This window comes from Episyrphus balteatus, chromosome 4, assembly GCF_945859705.1.
Source record: "Episyrphus balteatus chromosome 4, idEpiBalt1.1, whole genome shotgun sequence".
Lineage (NCBI taxonomy): Eukaryota > Metazoa > Arthropoda > Insecta > Diptera > Syrphidae > Episyrphus > Episyrphus balteatus.
Genome location: NC_079137.1, coordinates 33,284,121 through 33,309,278, shown reverse-complemented (window position 1 = coordinate 33,309,278; position 25,158 = coordinate 33,284,121). Strand labels below are relative to the sequence as shown.

The window sequence follows — 25,158 nt, the reverse complement described above, 5'->3', positions numbered from 1 at the left end:
GCAACAAAGCACTTCCATAAGTACATCTATGGACAGAAGTTCCTTCTTCGCACAGATCATGGTGCACTAAATTGGCTTTTGAACTTCAAAAATCCAGAGGGTCAAGTAGCAAGATGGATCGAGATACTTCAGACGTATCAATGTCAGATTCAACATCGAAGAGGAAAGCTGCATTCAAATGCAGACGCATTATCTCGGCGCCCGTGCAAGCAAGACTGCAAGCATTGCACACGACTAGAAGAAAAGGAAGTTGTCGCTGTTAGAAGAACGAGAGCTGATCCCATTTGCGGCTGGAGTAATGAAGAACTCAGAATGGCCCAACAGGAAGATTCGGACATCGAACCCATCCTTGCATGGAAGGAACATCAAGAGAAACCAGAATGGGCCGACATCTCCGACCGAAGCCCCACTCTAAAAGCATATTGGGCACAATGGGACTCACTTCATGTGCAAGAAGGGCTACTCAGGCGTAAGTGGGAATCCGCAGATGGTAAATCCTATGTAATGCAGCTAGTCGTACCTCAGTCAAAGGTAAATGATGTTCTCCGAGAGATGCACGGTGGAATTTCTGGAGGCCATTTAGGCATCAACAAGACGCTGGAAAAGCTACGACAGCAATTCTACTGGTTACGTATGAGAGAAGACGTTGAAAAGTGGTGCCGAAAATGTGATACTTGTGCCGCTAGCAAAGGACCAGCTAGAAAAATCCAAAGCAAGATACAGCAGTACAATGTGGGTGCACCTTTTGAGAGAATTGCAATAGACGTAGCAGGTCCTTTTCCCGAAACCAACAACGGAAATCGATACATCCTTGTAGTGATGGACTACTTCAGCAAATGGCCTGAGGCATTTGCCATTCCAAACCAGGAAACTAAAACAGTTGTGGATAAGATTATCTTTCATTGGGTGAGCAGGTTCGGAGTACCCATGGAACTTCATTCCGACCAAGGAAGGAACTTCGAATCTAAGATCTTTCAAGAGGTTTGCTCACTCCTTGGCATCAAGAAGACGCGAACAACACCGCTTCATCCACAATCTGATGGGATGGTTGAGCGATTTAACAGGACACTTAAGGAACACCTGTCAAAAGTAGTCAATGATAATCAACGAGACTGGGACCGACATATTCCATTATTCTTGATGGCTTATAGAAGTGCAACACATAGTTCTACTGGACATACACCATCGGAAGTCCTATTTGGCTCAAATACGCCTGCCAAGTGAAATAAAATTTGGAAGTGTTCCAAACGAGCCACATGAAATGGATGAGTACGTAGATAACCTGAAAGGAACACTGGCTGACATTCACCAACGGACAAGGACAAATATAAAAGCGTCTAGTGACAGGATGAAAACAAGATATGACGCACGAGCGACAGCAACAGGGTTTCAAGAAGGAGAACTTGTGTGGTTTTACAATCCCCACCGACAAAAGGGACTATCACCGAAGCTACAACAAAACTGGGAAGGCCCTTACACAGTAATGACCAGAATTAACGATGTGGTTTACCGTATACAAAGAGGGGTAAGAGGCAAACTAAAGGTAGTTCATTGTGACCGTTTACATCGTTATAATGGTGAAAGAAGCAATGGAGTTGTTCGGGACGAACAATCCTAAGAGGGGGGCAATGTAACGATGAATTACTGAACTACTTTTAAGATAAAAGTCTGAACACACTACCTACTACTGCAAAGGTAGAAATGCGAACGGACCTTAATAATCAAGAAACTACCTACCCTCTGAACACATCCCAAAATATCCAACTAGACTGGAAGTCTGAAGCGCCCCCTCTTGGAAAGGAAGTTTCGAGAAGCAAAGACGAGAACCTTCGAAGACATTCTCGAATCTCGAAATTCCGGTATAAAAGGGCAGCGTAAACACCGACCGGATACAGTTTAATCTTGCAAGTGAAAGAGTACAGTACAAAGTGAAATAAAGTGTTGCCAAGCCTTAAAGGCTTGGCCACACCGGAGGGTACGCGGTAGCGGTACGGGTAGCGGCAACGATATTTGTATTAAAAAAATTCCACACCCGAACGTTGATGTGTCAGTTTGGAATTTTTTCCATACAAATACCCGTACCGTTACCTGTACCTCTACCGCGTACCCTCTGGTGTGGCCAAGCCTTAACGCGTCTGAAACGCGTCTGAAACGCGTTCAAAACAAGTCTGAAACGCCTCCGAAACGCGTCCAAAACGCGCCCGAAACGTGCCCAAAACGCTACCAAAACGCGTCCAAAACGCGTCCGAATTGCGTCCAAAACGCGTCCAAAAATTATAAATAAAATCATTCAAATTCGTTTATATATGAGTATATTCAAACAAAACTAATGTGTTCATAACCTTAAAAAACAAAAAAACACCTAATTACCTATTGTGAATCATAAACGCACCCTTTCCAAGTCAGCTGATTCCATCATTCACAATAATCAATTGAAATTTGTTTAAAAACTAACCTCAAAAAGTCAAGTGAAAAAAAAGAAAAAAAAATTATTCATCTGACAGCAAGAGCAAGCAAAAAAAATTGCAATCGGTTTCCTTGTCGATTTTATACGGATTTTCTTCTCTCTCAACCAAAAAAGAGTTTTGGTATTTTTCTCCTCAACACCAAAGCAAAAAAAACCCAAAAAAAACCTTTTTGAAAAATTAATATTCTTCAACTTTTCTACATTACATTTTACAACACCATAAAAGTGTTTAAAATTGAGTTTATATCAATTTCAAAAGAGTTTCCCCATTTTTTTTTACACACCACACATATCTCGGACCAAATGTTCTATAGGTTTGTATAAAGTAGATATTTTTTTTTTAATTTCCCCGAATAGAAAAGAAGACAGGCAGACTAGGTACCTAAATATACGTACAATAAAGTCTGTGTAATGTCGCAGTCTTCTCTATCTCGAATGAAAAAATTTCTGTTATATATTTTGTCATAGATATTTGCTATAATTTTTTTCTATTTGCTGCAGATTTTTTCACTAAACTCTCATCGCTTCGATCCGAATGGAGTCGTCACCAGAAATTATGGTTTTACAAGCCCTCAAAGCGGCCACCGATCAAAATGTCGATTTGGTTAAAAAAGCTGAACAAAAACTAAACGAATGGGAACAACAGCCGGGCTTCTTTCCAACTCTCATGAGAATCCTCCAAAATCAGCAATTCGATGTAAATGTTCGTTGGATGGCCACAGTTTATCTAAAAAACGGTGTCAATCGGTATTGGAGGAAAGGTATTAAAAATGAATTGCCATCTGCTGATAAGTCGGAAATTCGTCACAGTTTGTTGGAGAATTTTTCCGAACCAATTCCGCAAGTTGCTTCACAGATTGCTGTGTTAATAGCAAAAATTGCAAGGATAGATTATCCAAGGGAGTGGCCAGAATTGGTGCCGGTTTTATTGAAAAATATCCAAACTACAGATAGTCTGCAACAGCAGAGAGTTTTGTTGATATTCCATCATGTTATCAAAGCTCTAATGTCGCGAAGAATAATGAGCGAGAGGAAAATGTTTGAAGAATTGACAGCGAATATTTACGAATATATTTACGACCTGTGGGATGGATTTACAAATTTGTTTATTCATAGTTTGGAGAGTTCACAGCCGGAGGTGGCATTTGTTCATATGGAAAAGGCTTTGTTAACTTTGCGCACATTGAGGAAGTTGACTATATCGGGATATTCAAAGCCACAGTTGTCACAAAGATGCATGCAATTTCTTCAGGTAAAATTTTTCTATTGCACTTTTTTTTAGGAGTTATAGGTAATTGAGAAATCTATAATGCATTTTCACACAGTGGCGTCATAATTTTTATGGTTAGATAATTTCAAGGTTTTATTTATTTTTTTTTAAAGTGGGCTTCGGGTACTGTAGTTTTTCATTTTCATAAGTGTTTTGTATTTTGTAAAAAAAAAATAGTGCTTGTCTTCACAAAAATATTAATTTCGGAAAAAGATTTTTAAAAAGAAAAACTTATTTTCCCAGAAACTGAAAAACAATTATTCTTAAAGGTTTATTGCAAAAAATTTGAATCTCAGTTTAGTACAACCCTTAATTTGAACGCTTTTTTAAATTTTACACGCACTCAAGGGGTTAAAACTACCCTTTATAAATATGTTAGCTTCTAACACAGTGCGAGCATTTAAGAAACAGAAATAGGATTAAATAGGAGATAACGATGTACATTTGTCTTAAATGTTTGGATATTGAAATGAAAAAGAAAAATATAGTTGTCTAAGGAATTCTAAATTCGTGTAGTTCGACTAAAAAAAAGAATCCCTGTACTTCACGGTACGTCCGCAGATTTGCTCAAGGGTATAACAACGGACATAACTTGCTTTGCGGATATTACGGGAAAACTGTTTTAGGGGAAGCATGCATCTGACTATTTCACTAGAGCACTGATCAAAAAAATAGCGCTAAGACAATGAACGTCAAGACAAATTTATACAAACGATTTCGATATTGACCTATCAGTTTTAATGCTGTTTTGGACTATCAAAAAAGAATAATGTATTACTGACAACTCGTTTTTTAGAATCTATTACACTAATATTATGTAGGTTAAAAGTCGTTGACAAAAAATTTGTTGTTCAGAAAACAAGTTTTAAATTTAGTATCAATCTATTTTTGTATGTAAAAAGTTAGTTTCTAAAACAAAACTAGTGCTCCTTCTCCGTCAATTTTTAAAGTTAAGAAATTACTTTTTGTAAGATTAAAGATTACTTTATTCCAATAGCTTCTGCATTAATAATTCAAAACTCGTGATTTTTGAGTTATGACAGTATTCAAGTAAATGAGCGATATGTTTTTCTAACCTAAGATACCATCAATTAAGATTAGCGAACAATAAAGCTTTATTTTTTAAATATATTCATTATAAACATTTGAACTCATCAATATGCTTTGCTTTTTTTAAATTTATTTTATAGATTATCTTTGGACGACTAAAACAATGTCTAGAATGGCGTTATCAGCTTCAACGCCTCAATGCAGCCGATAAGCTAATTGAACTGCTGGAAAAGTTCATCCTAAAACAAATTAAAACTCTCAATGAGTTTCTAGAACATCATCCGATGGCATTTGTTCGCTTCGTTTCCCCAGCCCTAGAATTCTCATTCAACTATGTTTTCCACGAAGGTACTGTACTAGTGTTTGACGATGGCAATGTCGTCAACTTTCCTCAATTCACTATTCACTGCATTAATCTGATGAAAGGAATTTTACTATCCAACTTGTACAGTGACAAGTCCAAAGAAAGTCTACCCACAGAAGAGAGTCCAGTGCCTTTGTCGGAGTTTTTTACTTCCGAGCGAATTTGTTATATATGCGAAAAAATAGTCACTCATTATTTCCTCTTAACCCAAGCTGAATTAGAGCTCTGGGTAGAAGATGCAGAATCATTCTCACAAGATGATGCCGGTGGCGATAGTTGGAAATACTCTTTACGACCCTCTGTCGAAAGACTCTTCCTCACTGTAATGAATAAATTCCGCACAGACATGACAACTGAGACACTAAAATACATAAGAAAAGCTCAACAAATCAATTTGACTCCTCAATCAGATCTTGAAGATATTCTACTTAAAGATGCCATCTATAATGCAGCTGGACTTGCTTCATTTAATCTCTTCGATGAGATCGATTTTGACATGTGGTTCACAAATCAGCTCCTAGCCGAGATCAAAATCGATTCAGACAATTTTAGAATTCTTAGGCGAAGAGCTATATGGTTAACAGCACAATGGGCCGCAGTTAAATTCTCTCGTGATCTAAGACCTGTTGCTTATGAAGCATGTCTGCATCTACTTAGACCAGCCGAAGATATGTCCATTCGTTTGGAATCCTCAAAAACACTTGCAGCTCTAATCAATAGTTTCGAATTCGAACCGGATCCTTTTCATCCCTATCTCGAGCAAACGTTCTCCGCTCTATTTGTCCTACTTACGGAGTCCAAGGAATGTGATACCAAAATGAATGTTCTTTCGATCATCACAGGAATCGTGGAGAAAATGAGCGATCATGTTCAATCGCAGGCCGATAACCTCATTGCATACCTTCCGATCCTGTGGAAAGACAGTGAGGATCATAATTTATTAAGGTGTTCTATAATTTGCACCCTTCAACAGATTATCAAAGCTCTCCACGAAACTCCTGAACCAATGAAACCTTTCCTATATGTCGTAATTGGATTGAGTACCGATATCAAAGAACCTTCACATATCTATCTCATGGAGGAGGGACTCGCTCTATGGTTATCGGTGATGGAAAATAGCACAGTCATTACTCCACAGCTTTTAGATATCTGCAAGAATTTGCTTCCTATAATCGAAGGATCGTCGGAGAACTTCCGAACGATATTGTTCATCATACAAGCTTATATACTCCTATGTCCGCGTGCATTCCTAGAGCGCTTTGGCAAGCAATTTGTCGATTTGTGTTCACGTATGTTGGATGATATTCGACCCGAAGGCATTGTTGTCATAATGAAGGTATTCGAGACAATGTTGAAAGCAGATTCAGCATATGGTTTGGACATCCTCGAACCAGTTCTTCCACATATTTTCCGAGAAATCTACGACAATAAGGAATTCCCAATGGTTATGAGCAGTTACCTGACGATAGTGGGTCGAGTTTTGATCATCAATCAGAGTGTGTTCTCTGATGTTATACTGAAACTCAGTCTACCGAATGCTTTGGAAACTATAATTGACGTCTGGAACGCTAAAATGCCACTAGTCTCCGAATTGGAAAAAAGAAAACTCCTCAGCCTTGCACTAGCATCTTTATTTACCGTGAATAATGTAGCCATACATGAACGCTTTCCAGCTTCAATGCAGAGTATCTCAGAAGTTTTGTCCGATGTTATGAAAGAAGAGGATACAAAGAGCGAAGGAGGTCGCACTTACTATGATTGTTTAGTATTTCAAGATGAAAATGATTTGGATATAGCTAATAATGATGGCAGTGGGTTTGGGGCATTTTTGGGAGGAATTAATGATTGTGAAAATCAAGCACACCATTACGATCGTTGTCGTCAGCTATCGCTTAAGGATCCCGTCCATACAATAGTTCTGAAGGACTATGTGGGATATCAGTTGAATAGTATGCGTTCGCAAATAGGTGAAATGGGTTATCAATATTTAATGAATACAGTTTATGAGGGAGTGCTTTCAAATATGAGCGACTATTTGGATCTATCGATTATACCTAAGGCTGTAACTAATTAAAACAAAAAATAAAAATAAAAATAAAATAAAACATTTTATTATATATAAACACAAAAACAATTACAAAATAATGTGCATATACAGAACTTTGTTTTTATGTTATTTATACTTATATATATTTTTAATAATTAATATTAAATAAACTGATAAACTGATTGTATGCGATGTATGAGCAGGAAGGAATTTCTTAATAAAAATGACTCGTTGAACACCAATATGGTTGGTTTACATTTTTTTTTATCTACGACTATTTACCAAGAAGCGTTAAGGTGGCTAAAGTTGAATGTTCTGAGGTTGGTTATCTTGTTATGTATTAATGAGTATAGTTAAATAGGGAAATCCCAAATACATGAAGATATCCATACTTATTATCCATACATAACTCATGTTATGAATAAGAACAAATATACTGAGTTTGCATTGCAATAAAATATTTTTCTGTACTATCTGTTGTGCTTGACGCTTCTGTTCAATTTTTATTATTAGCTGTCTTTTCTGGTCTTTAAGATTGTATTGAAAGGTAATGTATTGTTAAAAGTACATTCTACATTGATCCAAAAATCTAATATTTATACCCTAGGGTACAAAAAACGAACACACCTGAAGATTTCTAGAAAAGATTTCGGATTGATGAGTAAGAAGCAAGCGAAACTCCGGCAATCGAAGGCTTTCTTTGGATATGTTCTTTAGCAGTGGTTATGATTGTTCTGTTGTGATGAACGTCATTTATTGTCAGAACTTGGGATTTCGCTAACTGGAATTTTAATAAAGTAAGTAAGTTTGCATTTTTTAGCATCCATAATATTTGTAGTAAGATTCGTAATCATTCAGGCACTGTATGTGAATTGACGTGTGTACAACTAAAACCGTTTTGGGCTTACAAGAAAACTTAATAAACCAAAATGTAGCAAATTTAGAGTTGTAGTAAAATAATTATAAAAACTTTTTCGATCAGATGAACCCTAATCGAGAAAAAATGTAATCACGACAAAATTTTTAAAATTTAATATTTTTCGTTATAACCTTTTATACACAAACAAAAATAAAAACAAAATGCACGACTGGGTCGCACGTATTTGTAGTTCAAAGTATCTTTATCTTAAATATGTATTGGCAATTTAAGATTTTGTTAAGTTTCGTTCTTGATTACCTGCTCGAAGGCAAAGTGACGGACCCAAAAGTGCATCAGTTATTCTTTGCTGACGATGGAGCCATCATAAGTGAAGACCCGATATCCCTGCAACGAGCACTTGATGTATGGGTGGATGTTCTAGAAGGTAGTGGGTACCGCATAAGCGCGAAAAAGACAGAATACCTATGCTGCCCATTTTCTGATCCACACAGGCCTATTCCTGACATTTATTTGAATGGTGTAGTGCTTCCCAAGTGTGAAAAGTTTAAATATCTGGGGTCTATGATAAATAACGAAGGTACTTGTGATGACGATATCAATCATCGCGTAAGCGTAGGGTGGATGAAGTGGCGGGAAAATTCTGCTATCTTCTGTGATCGAAAAATGCCCACTAAGCTGAAAGGAAGGCTCTACACCGCAGTTGTGCGTCCAGCACTCACATACGGTTCACAATGTTGGACAATGTACAAAAAGTATGAGAGTAAGTTAACGGCAGCTGAGATGAAGATGCTTCGCATGACAGCAGGAGTAACAAAGCTTGATAGAATTAGAAGTAAAAAGATCCGAGGAAGCCTTCATGTTAAAAATACCATCTCCCAAAAAATTGAACACGACCGACTCAGTTGGTATTGCCATGTTCAAAGGAGAGATCCTGAGAACCCCGTCAAAAAAGCAATATCATATAACGTTCCAACACGAAATAAAAAGAAAGGTAGGCCTAAAAACTCCTGGTACAAGCAAATGCAAAAACACCAGCATTCAGTTGGCCTCAGAAACGGAACAATACAAAACCGGGAGGCTTGCCGCCGATTTCTGAGGTCAACCCGGCAAACCCCACAGGCGGATCACTAGTGTGAAGCAGTAACGTGGGAAGGTTATGATCCCCTCGACATCGAGATCATAACAGCGCCGAGAAAAAGGAAGAAGAAGAAGAAGTTAAGTTTCAAAAAAAAATTTTTTTTTAAACGAAAGTTAAATTTTTTTTTTCAAAAACTTTTTCAATTTTTTTTTTAATTTTATACTTCAAAATGATACAAGCTGCGTTCCTTTGTAAATATTTATTTATTTATCTACTTTTTAGTACCTAAAACTACTTTGAAATACTTTTGCTATACTGAAAAAGTAGTTCAAAGCAGCTTTAAGTACTAAAAAGTAGATAAATATTTCCAAAGGAACGCAGCTACAATTGGCTTATGCTTTGATGAAAAATATGAACTTAAAAAATATATCAATTTTTACAAAAAACGGCAACGCCATCTCCGAATTTTTATAAGAAAAATTAAAAACGCAGTTTTGTTAAAATCAATAAGACTATTACGTACACCAAATTTAATCGAAATCATTAGAGCCGTTTCGAGAAAATTGCAATACCTCGAAAACGGTATATGGAAGATATGCGTTAAAAAGGAGATGTTAAAAAAATAAAAAAAAAAACAGGTCCCGGAAATTACGCAAAAATCATCTGTATCAAGTTTCAAGCAAATCCATCCGTTTTGGCCCTAGCTCTATGTACAGATGGACGCGAAGGACGTCATATATATATATATATATGGCATATTTTTATATATACAAGGATAAAATCAAAAAATGAGTAGCTGCTGAGTTGTAGAAAAAACAAGGCTAATGTTAAACTTGGTATGAAGCTTTATTTGGCGAATCTCCAGAGGGGTTTTAGGAATTAATTTTTTTGGACAAAAAATAACGGTACTTCTCATGTACCGATTTTAGTAAAGTTGAAATTGCTCAAAAACGGCTCCAACGATTTTGTTTAAAAAATTCAAATATTAGTTTTAAGACAAGATCTATCTTTTAATGAAAAAATTTTTTTTGAAAATCATTATTAACGGTACCGACACTGCTTATTCGATTTCAACGTAACTTTTTGTGAAGAAACATTTATATAATTTAAATATAAACAAAAAATAAAATTTCCAAAAAATAATTTTTGGATTAAAAAAAAATTTGAAAATTTTTCAAATTTTCGAAAACGGGACCTTGAATTTTTTTGAAATTTTGTTTTTAGATGTTGATTAGTGATTTCTACAAAATGGCATACCAATTTTATTTTAAAACTTTTTTTTTCCAAAAAATTGTTTATAAAAAATTAGTTTTTTAAAAAACGGCACTAACGATTTTGATTTTTTTTTTTTCTAAAAATGCATCTTTATATCTTTGCCACCGGGTACAAAGGTGTTAAGTCATAAATGGTAGATTGCCAGAAAATGCGATTGAAGTTGAGCTAATGTATGACAATCGATGTATTTTTGAGAATTGATCCTCTTATTTTGATACCAAATAAAAGAATAAAAAAAGCTTATTGTTATTTCATGAAAACCCAAAAAGTGCAATTTTGTGACTTACCCCTTTGCACCCGGTGGCAAAGATATATCAATCAAAAGTGCATAGGTAGAGGTACTTGTTTTGAGGGGCAATTTGATTTCAGATTTTATTTTTTTTTTTAAAACGAATTTTTTTTTTTTTGTACCTATGTATATACAGTATACACTTAAGAGCAAAAAAAACGGAATCAAAAAAAATTATTTATATTTAAAACAAAAATTGCAATGGATAAAATAATGTTTCTTTAAGTTTCATGGTCTCATTTAAAAGCTTGATTTTTTAACTTTTAATTGTTGGTAAAAACTTAAAAATGCATACGATAGTATCATAGCTATCTGTCAATAAATTGCACTTCATTTTTTTCTAAATGTTAAATTTTCCAGATACTCTCTGTTTCAGTTTCAATCTTTTTTTCCTTACATGCTTCATTTATGTTGATTGGATCTTTATAAAGTGAACGGGTTTTTAAGTTATTAGCATTGATTTAAAGCTTTTGTTTTAAGCTTTTTAATGGTGCATTTAACATTCATATATGTCAATTACATCCTGACCAATTAACGTTTTAACAGAACGCAAAAGTTTGATTCCATTTTTTTGCTCCTAAGTGTAGAAGGTACCTACATTTTCCAAATTTCTATATAAAAAGTCTTAAGATTTAAGCAACTTTAACTCTAAGAGCAAGTTGATGTTATTTGTCTTAATGTATGTCATATGAAATATTAAATTCAAATCCTTTCCAAAAATTCTCAGATGATTCAATTATGTCTGTAGTAAAAACTGAGATTTTTGGCAAAAATTAACAAACCTCAAAACTTCGGTTATGCAGGGGTAGAATTTTGTCAGTTTTTGGACACGCAAAAATCTTTCTTATTTGACAAAAACCAACTAAATACGGCATAGTGTTCAGTAGACTGATTCAAAAAAATTTGTTTTTGTTCAAAGTAATACCGAAAATATTGTTGGAAATGACAAGAAAAAAAATACTGTAAAAGTTTCAGCCCCTAATATTAACATTAAGTACCGCCGCATCGCAAATTTCTATTTCCCATATGGTTTACATGGGAAAGATTATGTTTTTGAGTTTGGAATTTTATAACTTTTTAATGGTTCATCAAAAAGGCTAGATTTAATCGTTTTCTTTTATAAAATATAAACGCTCTACAAAAAAGCTCTTATTAATTTTTTTGATAAACTGCCCCGTTTCGAAGTTATTCAACTTTAAAAACTTTTTCTTCATTTCCAACAATATTTTTTACTTTTGAACAAAAAACAAATTTTTTTTTTTGAATCAGTCTAGTGTTCAGCAAACTCGAATTATCTTTTGTATATATAAGAGCCCTCTGTTCCATTTTCGATCACAGTGTTATTAATCAAAATTTACACAAACAATTCGTATTCTCGAAAATTTGGGTTGAAAAAAAAATAAACTTCAATTTCTTTTTTTAAATCCAAAAATTATTTTTTTCATTTTTTTTTTATTTAACATATGAATGTTTTTTTTTATAACAAAATCGATGAAATCGAATTAGTAATTTGGAAGAAAATTTGATAAAAAAAGGTTCTATGGCAGGTACCGTTAATAATTTTTTTTTAATTAGACTTGTCTGAAAACTAAAGCTCGAATTATTTTATCAAAATCGAAGTAGGGGTTTTTGGGAAAATTAAACATTTCCCAAATTGGCATAATGACAAGTACCGTTATTTTTGGTCCAAAAATTTCTGTATACGTACATCAGGATCCACAAACTGCTATATGTATAACAAGTTTTTTATAAAACTTGATTTGCCATTCAAAAGAAATAATTAACAGACACTGACACATACTCGTAAAAACAAACAAAGTTTAAAAAATGCTTCTTGTCTCGTTTGCAAAAAAATGTATCATTAATTTTGGCCATAAAAAGAAAATTTCAATTTCACATCTAGACTGAGAGACACAATTATGGAATTAAAAAAATATTAAATTGGCTTTTAAAAGTACTAAAACATTGTTTTGAATGATTTTGAATCCAAAAGGATTATGCTATTTGATTTCTACATAATTTTCTTATTAAAATTCATGAAAATTAAATGTATCCATTTCCGTTTTTATAAAAATAAAATGCACGACTGGGGCCGCACGAATTTGCTCTTGCAGTTCAAAGCACTTTTATGTTAGGTTATTAGGTTATTATGTAGGTTATTAGAGCTGCCTCTATATACATTTTTAAGAAATTTGGTTGATTTAGGGGAAGAGCCGGCATGGAGGCCAAATTTTAGTTAAATAAAATTTTTTTTTATTTTACTCGACTTTTTTGAGAAAAACTAAAAACGCAGTTTTACTGCAATTACTTTGAATATTACGTATGCAAAATTTTAACAAAATCCTTAGAGCCATTTTTGAGAAAATTGCAATAACTCCATAATGATATACGGGAAGAGCCGACATCCGCGATTTCAAAAAATTTAAAGACCATATTTCCACTATCCGTATTTTTTGAGAAAAACTAAAAACGCAGTTATGTTAGAACTATATACAGCATTACGTGTGCTAAATTTAATCGAAATCGTTAGAGCCGTTTTCGAGAAAATTGCAATAACTCGAAAATTTTGTATGGGAGGTATACGTTCTAAGCGAGATATTAAAGAACAAAAAAAAACCAACCTTGGAAATTACGAAAAAAACATCCATACCAAATTTCAAGAAAATCAAGCTACTTGTACAGATGGACACACGGACGCACCGACGCGTCGCACGCACAGACCGACGGACGTCATGACGAAACCCACTTTATTGGGCTTCTCCATCATCGTAATGTTAGTTTTGATTAAAACCTCGAATTTTTTTTTTTACACGAAACCAATACTTGCCCTATTGAGCAAGTAAAAATAAATGTGAATTGCAATCATTTTAAATTTGGTTTAAACTGTAGCTCGATATAGAGACAGAAAAACACATAGACACAGCGAGACAAAATTCCTTGAACAACTTTATTTGCATTCTCCATCATCATTTCATTAATTATAGAAAACAAATTTAATTTAGGAAAGCGAAAAATAAAATAAATAAATTGCACGACTGGGGTCGCACGTATTTGCTCTTATGCTTAAAGTAACAATAATGTTAAAGCTTTTTATTCAAGAAATTTAAAATTTCATAAGTAGTATAAAAAAATTAAATCTGTTTTTATAATTAATTAAACTCCGTTTTAAATTATCTTAAAAAAAAAAAAAATTATGCCATTTTATTTCTTGTATAAAAACGTATTTTTAGAAAAAAATTTTCGAAAATTGTAGGAGCCGTTTTTAAAAAAAATAATTTTTTATATATAAAATTTTTTTAACATTTAAAAAAAAAAAGTTGGTATGCCATTTTGAAGAAATAATTAATTTACACATAAAAACTAAATTTCAAAATTTTTCATTGATCCGTTTTCAAAAAATTGATTTTTCAAAAAAAAATTTTGAAATATTTTTTAAAAAACCAAAAATTCGTTTTTTGAAAATTTTCTAAAATTTTATTATTATCTTTACTTACACACTTTTGTATCAAAATTTTCATTTAAATCGGGTTAATGTTGTACGAGATATTCAGAAACGAAAAAAAACCGTTCTATGACAGGTACCATTAATAACGGTACAAAAAATATTTTTTTATTTTTAAAGTTGGCTCTTATGTGTAGTACTACACACAAAAATTTAAATCAAAATCGTTAGAGCCGTTTTTGAAAAAAATTAACTTTTCTATTTCCGTTATATGACAAGTACCGTTAGTTTTGGTCATAAAAAAAAAATTTCAATTTCCCCTCTAGGGAATCACCAAAAACTGCTAACTACCAAGTTTGAAGAAAATCACTTCACTCGTTTAGGCTGCAGCTCCAGATAGAGACAGAACCACAGACAGACAGACAGACAGACAGACAGACAGACAGACAGACAGACAGACAGACAGACAGACAGACAGACAGAATTGCTGGACCCACTTTTTTGGCATTCTCCATCATCGTAATGTCATGTAAAATTGTTATCTCGAGTTCGATTTTTTTTACGAATCCTAAACTTGCCCTATAGTACCTATATCGCAAGTAAAAAATAAATGTGAATTGCAATCATTTTAAATTTGTAGCTCGATATAGAGACAGAAAAACACATAGAAAGAAAAACACATAGACACAGCTAGACAGAATTCCATCATCATTTCATTAATTATAGAAAACAAATTTAATTTAAGAAAGCGAAAAATAAAATGAAAAAGTACCAAGTTTTGATTAAATCGACCTGTCCCTTACTTTAAGCTGGGGCTTCTTATACAGCAGAGTCACGGCTTTACCTATATATTTGTTATTGCATTTTTTTTAAATTTAATACCTTAGTTTTATCTAGACGATCGAATGAGATTTTGCAACTAAATTATAGAAAGTTTGAAAAAGGGTCACTGTGGTGTATGAGTATTATTTTTTTTCCATAGAAGAATAGAGTAAAAATAAAAATTTGATCGCAAACGAAATTATCGAATCAATTAATTTCTCATGGTCATTTTCTGATTTTGAAACATGTTCATGATTGGTTCTTCAAAACATTTACGTACAGTGGGGATCAAAAAAGAAGTCACGCAATCTTAAAAAAAAATAAAATATATAAATAAAAAAAGGCCAATAAAAAGTTGTTTTTATGAAAATATCACGACTTAATGTACTCTATTTTAAAAGTGCAGCTATTTTTGATTTATTAAATAAACAAAATACAAACTTTATTTAAATATTATAACAATAAATCATAACAAAAAAAAAAAAAAATACATTTGCGGAAGCAGCCATAGTTGTGTTTCAATGTTCCTATTTTTCTTCTAGGCAATCTTGCCAAACAAATAATATCAATACAAGTATAAAGAAAATCGTAAAATAGTTTAGGCTCTAGCCTAGCTCAAAATAGATACAGATAGACAGATATTTTTGTTCATAAAGAAATATAAAACCGTTTTCGAAAAACTGGTTTCATACAAAAGAATTTATTTTTATGTATCGAAAAAAAAATTTGTATGATTTACTGAAAAGCTTCTTAATAAATTTTTTATAAAAATTTGTCTAGTTGTTTGAAAAAAAAAAATACATTTTTACTTGCGATATAGGTACTATATATCAAGTTATGCATTCGTACAAAAAAAAGTTGAGAGAGCATTTTTCCATGACATTACGATGGTAGAGAATGTCAAAAAAGTGGATCCCAGAAGTCCGTCTGTTTGTCTGTATAAGGAGATGCAGCCTAAACGGATGGACAGATTAATGTTAAACTTGGTATGTAGCGTTATTTGGAGACTCTCCAGAGAGGTTTTTGGAATTAATTTTTTTGGACCAAAAATAACGGCACCTGTCATATAAAAATTTCGGAAAAGTTTAATTTCTCGAAAATGGCTCCAACGATTTTGTTAAAAAAAATTCAAATGTAAGTTTTAACACAAGGTCGATCTTTTAATGAAAAAATTTTTTTCCAAAAAATTATTTATGAAAAATTAGTTTTTTTAAAAAAACGGCTCTAACGATTTGAATTTTTTTTTTTTAAATGCATCTTAATATATCAATCAAAACTGCGAACTTGTTTTGGAGGTCGATTTTTGTACCTATATGTACATATATAGAAGGTACCTACACTTTCCAAATTTCTATATAATAAGTCTTAAAAATTTAAGCAACTTGAACTCTAAGAGCAAGTTCGTGCGACCCAGTCGTGCATTTTATTTTCTTTGTTGCTGCATTTTAACTATATCAACAGTATTTTGAAAAATTTCGAAACCTTGTTCTACAAAAGATACACCTTGTAAAAAGAAAATTATAACACGGCCCTGAATGAAATCAACGATCATTATTTATTTGAGACAGTCAAGTGTTTTCATCCCAGCATAAGTACTTTAAACTTAAGGTAGGTCTAAGTGGACCTCTAAGCTGATAACAACATCACTCTAAGCTGAAGTTGACAATTAGCCCAGTAGAATTAAACATTTCAAATGGAAAAAATTATATCGTGCAATTTTTTTTCATAGGATGATAGAGGAAATCACTGGGAGCTTAAAACCAGTTTTTCGGGAAAATCGACCTTGTGCTTAAGCCGCCATCTTGGATTAAAGGTAAAACACGTTTTAGTGAATAACTCGGCCATTTTTGATTTTTGACAAAAATTATATATGTAAAACTTGTAGAAAATTTTATTTTCTTTAACTTTTGTCTTAATAAATTTTTCTATATGACCTATGTTTTTCGAGTTAATTTGAAAAAACTATACCCCTACTCAGCTTAAACTTTATACCCGCTTTGATTATAGATTTTAAGATCAACGCAATATGGGAGTGTTTTTATATGTTTTTGGGGATGATAAATCTAGTTGCAATGTTAGTTTTTGCAAATTCATGAAATTTTATAAACAAAAGGAACTATCTCAAAATCAGTAAGTGTCGTTTTAAACAAAATTAGTAAATATTATAATTGATGTCTAGCAAGACAAGCAAGTTTTTGAATTTTTCAAATCGGTTCATTAATGCCTGAGATATGACCAATTGTTTATAATAAAAGCTTAAAAGACAGAGTGAAATATAAACAATTGGTCATATCTCAGGCATTAATGAACCGATTTGAAAAATTCAAAAACTTGCTTGTCTTGCTAGACATCAATTATAATATTTACTAATTTTGTTTAAAACGACACTTACTGATTTTGAGATAGTTCCTTTTGTTTATAAAATTTCATGAATTTGCAAAAACTAACATTGCAACTAGATTTATCATCCCCAAAAACATATAAAAACACTCCCATATTGCGTTGATCTTAAAATCTATAATCAAAGCGGGTATAAAGTTTAAGCTGAGTAGGTGTATAGTTTTTTTAAATTAACTCGAAAAATATGGGTCATATAGAAAAATTTATTAAGACAAAAGTTATAGAAAATAAAATTTTATACAAGTTTTATATACATAGTTTTTGTCAAAAATCAAAAATGGCCGAGTTATTCACTAAAACGTGTTTTACCTTTAATCCAAGATGGCGGCTTAAGCACAAGGTCGATTTTCCCGAAAAACTGGTTTTAAGCTCCCAGTGATCCCCTCTATCATCCTATGAAAAAAAATTGAACGATCTAATTATTTCCATTTCAGCTTAATTTTTTGTACATCCCGACTGGGCTAAATTCAAAATCCTCAATTGTATAAATGTAAGATATACCAATCCTTTGTCATCTACCAATATTTAAACCAGTAGGAAAGGAAATTGATCTTTTCATTGATCATATTCATAAACACCGTTGCCACCTTTTCAGTTTTGTTAAAGAAATGTATCTAATTAAGGGGAGTTAAGTTTCATCAGGTGAGTGAAAAGGAGAAATTGTCAACTTTAAAAAATGTTACTCTTCACACAAACGAATCCACTATATTTATCATGCCTATACTTAAAACTTTTCCAATAAAAAAACTCTCCCATCGCGATCAGAAAACGAAACAAATACTTTAATAAATGACTTAAAAAAAAAGCTAACCCTATACACCTTATACTCTGATGTAAAGCGAATCCACTCATCCTTAACAACGCAAGTCATGCAAGCAAAAGAGATAAAACTATACTTACCCAATTGTACGTACCTACCTCGCGTATCATGTTGAATTTTTGAATTAGAAAACAACAAAAATGTACAACTTGTTACACCTGGCCTTGCAACATACAAACAAAACCAATTCCTATGATTACAGTTTACAGGTAAAACCAAAACCACCATTATCACTGTTCTTTATCCAAGAATTATACCTCCGTCTCTTTCGTACAACAACAATTTCCAATCCAGGTGTGTAATACAACTGTATTGGTGTAATTGGTGTAGCGTATACACACTGTAGGTACAGTGGGTTCGTGTCTTGGTAATAATAAGCAATGAACTCGATTTATGGAATTACGAGACCAAAAGTTATTTACCTGAGCTGGAACATTCATACCAGTCGACGTTTTACCATCGCACCGTTACGTTCGTGTCTATATACCGCCTCCGATATCTTTCTCTGTGTCGGTAGCATTCAATTTTATTGATAAAATAATGTATTCTCTAATCAGATAAAATTGCACCACAAAAAAAAATTCAAAGATATCTGGTAAACAAGATTGGACAAAATAGCAACACGGTGGTGGTCCGTATTAAGTCGAAATATCAATCAATTTTCTTCAACAACAAAAAACTTGTTGAGTTCCGGAATTCCTTTCGAAAGTTTTCTTCTTTTTCGTTTTTTTCCACAACACACAGTGCAATATTTTATACCGTGTAAACTATCCAAGTTCCAAGCCAACAAGTGTCCACATTTTGAAATCCCTCGATCTTACCAACAAAAATATAACTTGTTGAGACTTCTTCATCTTTTTTTTTTTTTTTTTTCTTTATGGAAAAAAACCTACCTACATTAAAATTAAAAAATCGTTTTTTTTTTTCTTTTACACGGTGAGTATTTTTTTTTTAATTGTTTTTTTTTTTTCTCTGAGTTGTACCTGTTTTTGGGGGAATAAAAAACCTCTTTTTACCTTTGAACTTGTTGCATATATGTAATTTTGGGTTTATTTTCTTCTTGGGAAGTTCATACAAAAAATTGTAATTAAATTTCTTGTAAATGAAGATAAAAACTGTGTATCTTCTAGAGGTTAATGAGCAAAAAAAAAAAATTAATATTTTTGTTTCCACACAAAAAAAAGTCCCCAACCAACATTACCACATAGAAAAAAAAGATCATCATCATGGCAAGAAGAATACAACAGAAAAAAAGCAGTTGAACACCTGAGATAAGTTGTGTCTTCTCTCTATAAGATTGAAAGAGATGCAATGATGTTTTTATTATTGTACATTTTTTTTTACAAAAAAAAAAAAAAATAAAAAAAATATTTAACGATCATTGTGTGCAGGTATTTGTCAATTTTTGTCTTGTCGGTAAAAGTTTTTACTTGGATTCTCTCACACTACTCTGTCGATCTCTGCAAAATGTCCTCTTGTCAAAATGATATACCGATCTTCTCAGGTAGATCGTATTTTTTTTTTTTAGATTTTTGTTGATATTTTGTTGATGTTTATCAGTTTGGTTTTTTTTTCTGTGCAACAACCTGTTGCAAGTTGCAACTGAAAATCACACGTAAAAATGACACGTGTAATACTTATGTAGGTGTTAATAATCCCTACGGACGTCCTTGTCTTGCATGAGGATTATTTTGACAATATCACCTATTGTTGTTGTTTTTTGTTGTTGTTGAAAACAGATATTCACCACGAAGAATGTTTGATTCAATAAAACAGCGGTAAATGCTTGCTACACGATCGTTCGTTACCAATGATCTTTACGGCAGATTAATATAAGAAAGAAAAAAAAAATACATATTCCCAATGTCGTTCTACAGGAATGTTTGTCTGTGGTTTGAAATTCCATCGCAATGTAGGTTTTGTGTAATTGAGAAGAGAAACAGGTTGGAGACTTCTTACTTGGTGTTATTTGTTGTTATTTGTAGGTACCAATACAATACCGAGTTTTGGATGTTAAGTTATCTACCTTATAGTGTTCTTTTTTTACTTTGTAAAAATATAATAATTATTTTATCAATTAAATGTAGTAACCACATTTAAAAAATGTTTTATAAAACGATTCTTGATTATTGGCTCAGATTTAATTCAAGAAATTGAAAACTGTAGGTAATACAGTAGCTAAATATGCTTTCAAGTTGGAAAATCGGATTGAAAGACTGGTTTCTTTGATTTATATAAACAAACGAATCAAATTATTAAAACCATACAATTTATGACTTGTCAAACTAAGTATAAACCTATTTAGGTTCCTTCCTATGAAGGGATAGATAAGAGGGAATACAACCATCTAAGCTTAGGTTTACAAAGTGTTGATGTCGTTCAACCCGAAATTTAAAATAATTTTTCTCAATAATGTTTGACTAAAAAAATTAGAGAGAGAGTCCAAGATAAAGATACGATTCATTTAGAATAATTTTATTGTTGAATTTTTCATAAATTCTCTATATAAAACTGCATGAATGAAAAAATATTCTTCGAAGTCCTGTGAGTAGAAACAACACAGATTCCAAAAACAAAAACTTATTGGGAACTACTCCATCTTTAAATGCTTTGGAAAAGTTTTAAACATTCATACAAAAAACGCTTTGGAGAGTTTTCATGATTTTTTTAAAAAACTTTTCTTTGCATTTTCTTGAGTGCACTTCTTTCCTATTTCCGACGGAAAACTTTCTTTGGTTCTCAAAAAGTTAGACTGGTGAAAGAGAGTATTTATTGTTTTTATTTTCTAAAAATGTTGATTTTTACAACTTTTATATCAGGCATTTTAGTTATTTGATAGTTTTGCCAGAAAAGTTTCTTTGAGTTGACAAACTTAGTTGTTTTATTATATCTCCCAGTATCTTTGCCGTTGGCAAAGTCCAAGTATGAAAAAATTGCTCTTTCACCTTTCAAAATAACCCGGATAATCAAATGATATCTTTTCTCAGTGTATATTCAGCACCCAAACTTTCAACACAAAATTTTTATTTTGTAATATTTTACTTTAGATTTTTATTCTTCTTTTGGTTTTTTGCCAAGATGCCTTCTCTCTTACATTAAGTGGAATTCTATTAAATTTAAGATGATAATAATCTTATTTTGATGATAATAAAAAGATTTTCATCTTAAATTAAGAGGGTTTTGGATTAATTTAAGACCATGCAGAAATCCGCTAAACATTAGGTGGTGTTTTTCTCCGTATTGATAACAATTTCGCAGTACACACTAAAGTCACATGTTCAAACTCTTTTCACAACGTATGATCCAAATTTTGTTGGTAAAAAAACAAACCACAATAAGAAGTGGTATTGTGGGAAAAATAGTAGGCACTTTGCTTGGCTATAATTTTTCTCCCTTATTTATTTTCCTAAAGAGCACACAACTTTGGTATTGCAGTTCCAAAAAACACGTTAGGAAAAATCGTCACTTGAAGAACATCACAACACATCAAACTGTCTGTTAAAAATACAATTAAAAAGCGAAAAAAATTGTTTTTTCCTGAGCGAAATTTTGTGTATTCGACTTAAATAACTGTTCCTTCAGCAGAAGAAGGAGACACATCGATTCTTGTCAATTTTGGTGGTAACTGGCAACCGTATGAAAAACTTAGTCAGGATTTCGAGATATGTTGAAAAAAAGATAGGTAGGTACTATTATAAAATATCATAAGATATCGAAATACATTTTTCAAAAATCTGACCCAAATTGTTAAAACCAGTGAATTCAGCATATCCGGTTGGTCTCCGCTCTGCTACAGAATCCAACTACCACATTATTATAATAGGTACAACTTTAGAAATTAATATTTCAATTAATAATTTCTGCAGGATGCATACAAAAATGGCCCAGATAGAATGTTATTACATTCTGAGGTACGGAGTAAAAAGGATTTTTGAGTTTGTTTGTTCCTTTGAGAATTAATTTTTTAAAATGCATTATTTAACCTTACCCACATTGAAAAATAACGTTTGTCAAAATATTTTTTCCACTCAGAAATTCGCACTGCTAACACAAAAATGACAACATCGAACCATAATACAACCCATATGGCTGACTTTGACCATCATCAGCTTAATCATAGCAAACCTTTTAAATTACCGTTTACTTGGATCTTTTATCTTTAACCGTAACAGATTATTCTCAACAGATCGATAAATGTTCATTTTGTCAAAATACTTATTCCGACTATTGTGCAACAACTTCTAATTATGTACATATTGAAAATGGTCTATTTTCCATGTCATGAAAACGAAAACCTTAAGGTACTTAAGATTCAGCTATAAAATACACATTCGTTTCCAACTATACATTTTGTATCTGTCAGAATTAAACGGACGGAAAATAAGACAAGAAAAGCGGAGAAAAAAATGTCCGTTAAAATTAAGCGTGATCTACGTACTACTTAAAGTAGGATTTTGTAAATATCAGCAGTGTTTCCGTAAGAGTTAGAAGCCATGTTAGTTAAAATTTTACACCGAAAAAAAAAAACCAATATCAATTTAACATTTTTTAAATATCAAATTAACATTTCTTAAATATCAGCCAAAAATGCTCTATAAAATGTGTTTTATGATATTTAAAATGTTAAAATAACATTTTTATTATCAGAATGATATTTAAATGTCACATTTTGTAATTTTTTTTGATATTTTATTATCATTTTTTCATATCAATTTCTCATTCCAAATTATTGAAAAATATTAAATAAAAAATTCTTAATGTGTACTAATTTAAGGGCGCTTTGTGTTTTTTCGAAGTAAAATGTATGATTTACTGAGAAAATTTGATCGGCACTAAGATTTTACTTCACATAGTTTGGGAGAAAATAACAAAACAATTATATCACCTATAATAGAAAAAATAATATCACCATTATTTTGTAAAGAATATTCCCTTTCAGTAATGTTTTGAAAAAAGAAAGAAAATTCTTAAAATAATAAAAATAACAAAAATGAAAAGGAAAGAAATAGATTTCATTATAATAAACTAAAACGTAAAATCTAGTCAACATTAATATTTTAATTATCAAAGTGAAATTTTCACTATCCACTTTAACTTAAAAAAATGTCAAAATGATATGATAAAATATCAAAATTGATATTTTAATTGTTGGACGACTTTTGTCACTGAAAAATGTTAATTTGATAGCTGTTATTATCAAATTTTTTTTTTCGGTGTACCCACATTGAAAAAAAACGTTTGTCAAAATATTTTTTCCACTCAGAAATTCGCACTGCTAACACAAAAATGACAACATCGAAGCATAATACAACCCACATGGCTGACTTTGACCATCATCAGCTTAATCATAGCAAACCTTTTAAATTACCGTTTACTTGGATCTTTTATCTTTAACCGTTACAGATTATTCTCAACAGATCGATAAATGTTCATTTTGTCAAAATACTTATTCCGACTATTGTACAACAACTTCTAATTATGTACATATTGAAAATGGTCTATTTTCCATGTCATGAAAACGAAAACCTTAAGGTACTTAAGATTCAGCTATAAAATACACATTCGTTTGCAACTATACATTTTGTATCTGTCAGAATTAAACGGACGTAAAATAAGACAAGAAAAGCGGAGAAAAAAATGTCCGTTAAAATTAAGCGTGATCTACTACTTAAAGTAGGATTTTGTAAATATCAGCAGTGTTTCCGTAAGAGTTGGAAGCCATGTTAGTTAAAATTTTACACAAAACATTAAAAACTTATCATAAAAATAAGAAGATTTTCATCTAAAATTAAATAGTTTTCCGCTTAAATTAAGACGGAAGCCATCTCAGCAAAAAATCATGCAGAAATCCGCTTAATCTTAGGTGGTCTTTTTCTCTGTGTAGGTATTTTGAATGTAATAAAATGAAAATAAAATCTTTTCTAACCAAAACAAATTCAATATAAATGTTGTTTTGATAAAAAGGGCCTTTAACTCAAGTTTTTTTCATTCATTCTTTTCAAGAATGGAAAAGATTTATTGTTAGGATTTCAAAGTTTCTTTTATACTTCTTTAACCTGTGATTGATCTACCCAAAGGCAGAATGATCTTACAGAAACATTCAACCCAGCCCTTTTTTTAAAATCTTTTTTGTTTATTAACTTAGAAGTTATTTTTGTAATTTCGTTTAAATTCCTAGTTGAACGTTATTGCTAACGACATTTCTTGACCCAACATTTTATCACCCGATTTCTAATAAGAAGATCGTTAGTTTTTTTTTTTTCATTCAAACCTTTCTTGATTGTTTACCTTGGATAAAATTTACAATAAATTTATTTAAATGTTACTTTAAGCAACATGTATATGAATACGAGTAAGTATAAGTACCTAGTTTAATATAAAAAAAAACATCATCAACAACTTGAAGAATTTCTAAGACATTAACCTTTGCCTTAAGGTTATTACTATAATTTCAGCCATAACATATGAATATAATTCAACAACTTTTTTTTAAGATGATGATGACGTCTAACATGACCAAGTTACAATGAAAAAGTACACATTTTTATCATTTTGTTTTTATTTTATTTTTTTAAAGATAAATGCTCCAACAACGTTGCCAATTTAATTTTTGCTCTCTGAACCTTTATAACACAAACAATTATAATGAAACAACAAAATAATAATAAATTTTTGTATCTTTTTGTTTGTACGCAGTGCAACACATAAATATTATGATGATGTCAAGCTCACATGAACTCACATCATAAATGCTGACAACTTGTCATTGATTTCACAAAAAATATTTGCTTGTATTTTAATTTTTTTTCTTTTGTATTTTGTTTAACAACAACTTAACGAAAGTTTTAACCAACATAATGCATTGCACTTGCCATGATCTCATAAAGAAAGGGGCTCACCATGTTTGGTGTTTTTATACAAGTTCAACCATAGGCCTACATTTTTATGCTTAAA

The 25,158-nt window shown here is 31.8% G+C and overlaps 2 protein-coding genes across 4 annotated transcripts in view; both read left to right on the top strand.

Annotated features, from left to right (window-relative positions):
* The first annotated feature begins 2,481 nt into the window (after window positions 1–2,481).
* LOC129917733 (importin-11) lies at window positions 2,482–7,440 on the top strand. Its single transcript, XM_055997813.1, has 3 exons — window positions 2,482–2,781; window positions 2,969–3,719; window positions 4,928–7,440. The coding sequence occupies exons 2-3, from the start codon at window positions 3,003–3,005 to the stop codon at window positions 7,223–7,225; spliced, it is 3,015 nt and encodes a 1,004-aa protein (XP_055853788.1). The 5' UTR covers window positions 2,482–2,781; window positions 2,969–3,002; the 3' UTR covers window positions 7,226–7,440.
* Window positions 7,441–18,633: 11,193 nt separating this feature from the next.
* Window positions 18,634–25,158, top strand: part of LOC129917734 (RNA-binding protein fusilli) — a 56,637-nt gene continuing 50,112 nt past the window's right edge. For 2 of the 3 annotated variants that reach the window (XM_055997815.1, XM_055997816.1), the window contains exon 1: window positions 18,636–19,140. The gene's annotated coding sequence lies outside the window, so the exon portion shown is untranslated. Of the gene's footprint in view, window positions 19,141–25,158 lie in introns of all 3 variants that reach the window. The other variant, XM_055997814.1, reaches the window with a different exon arrangement.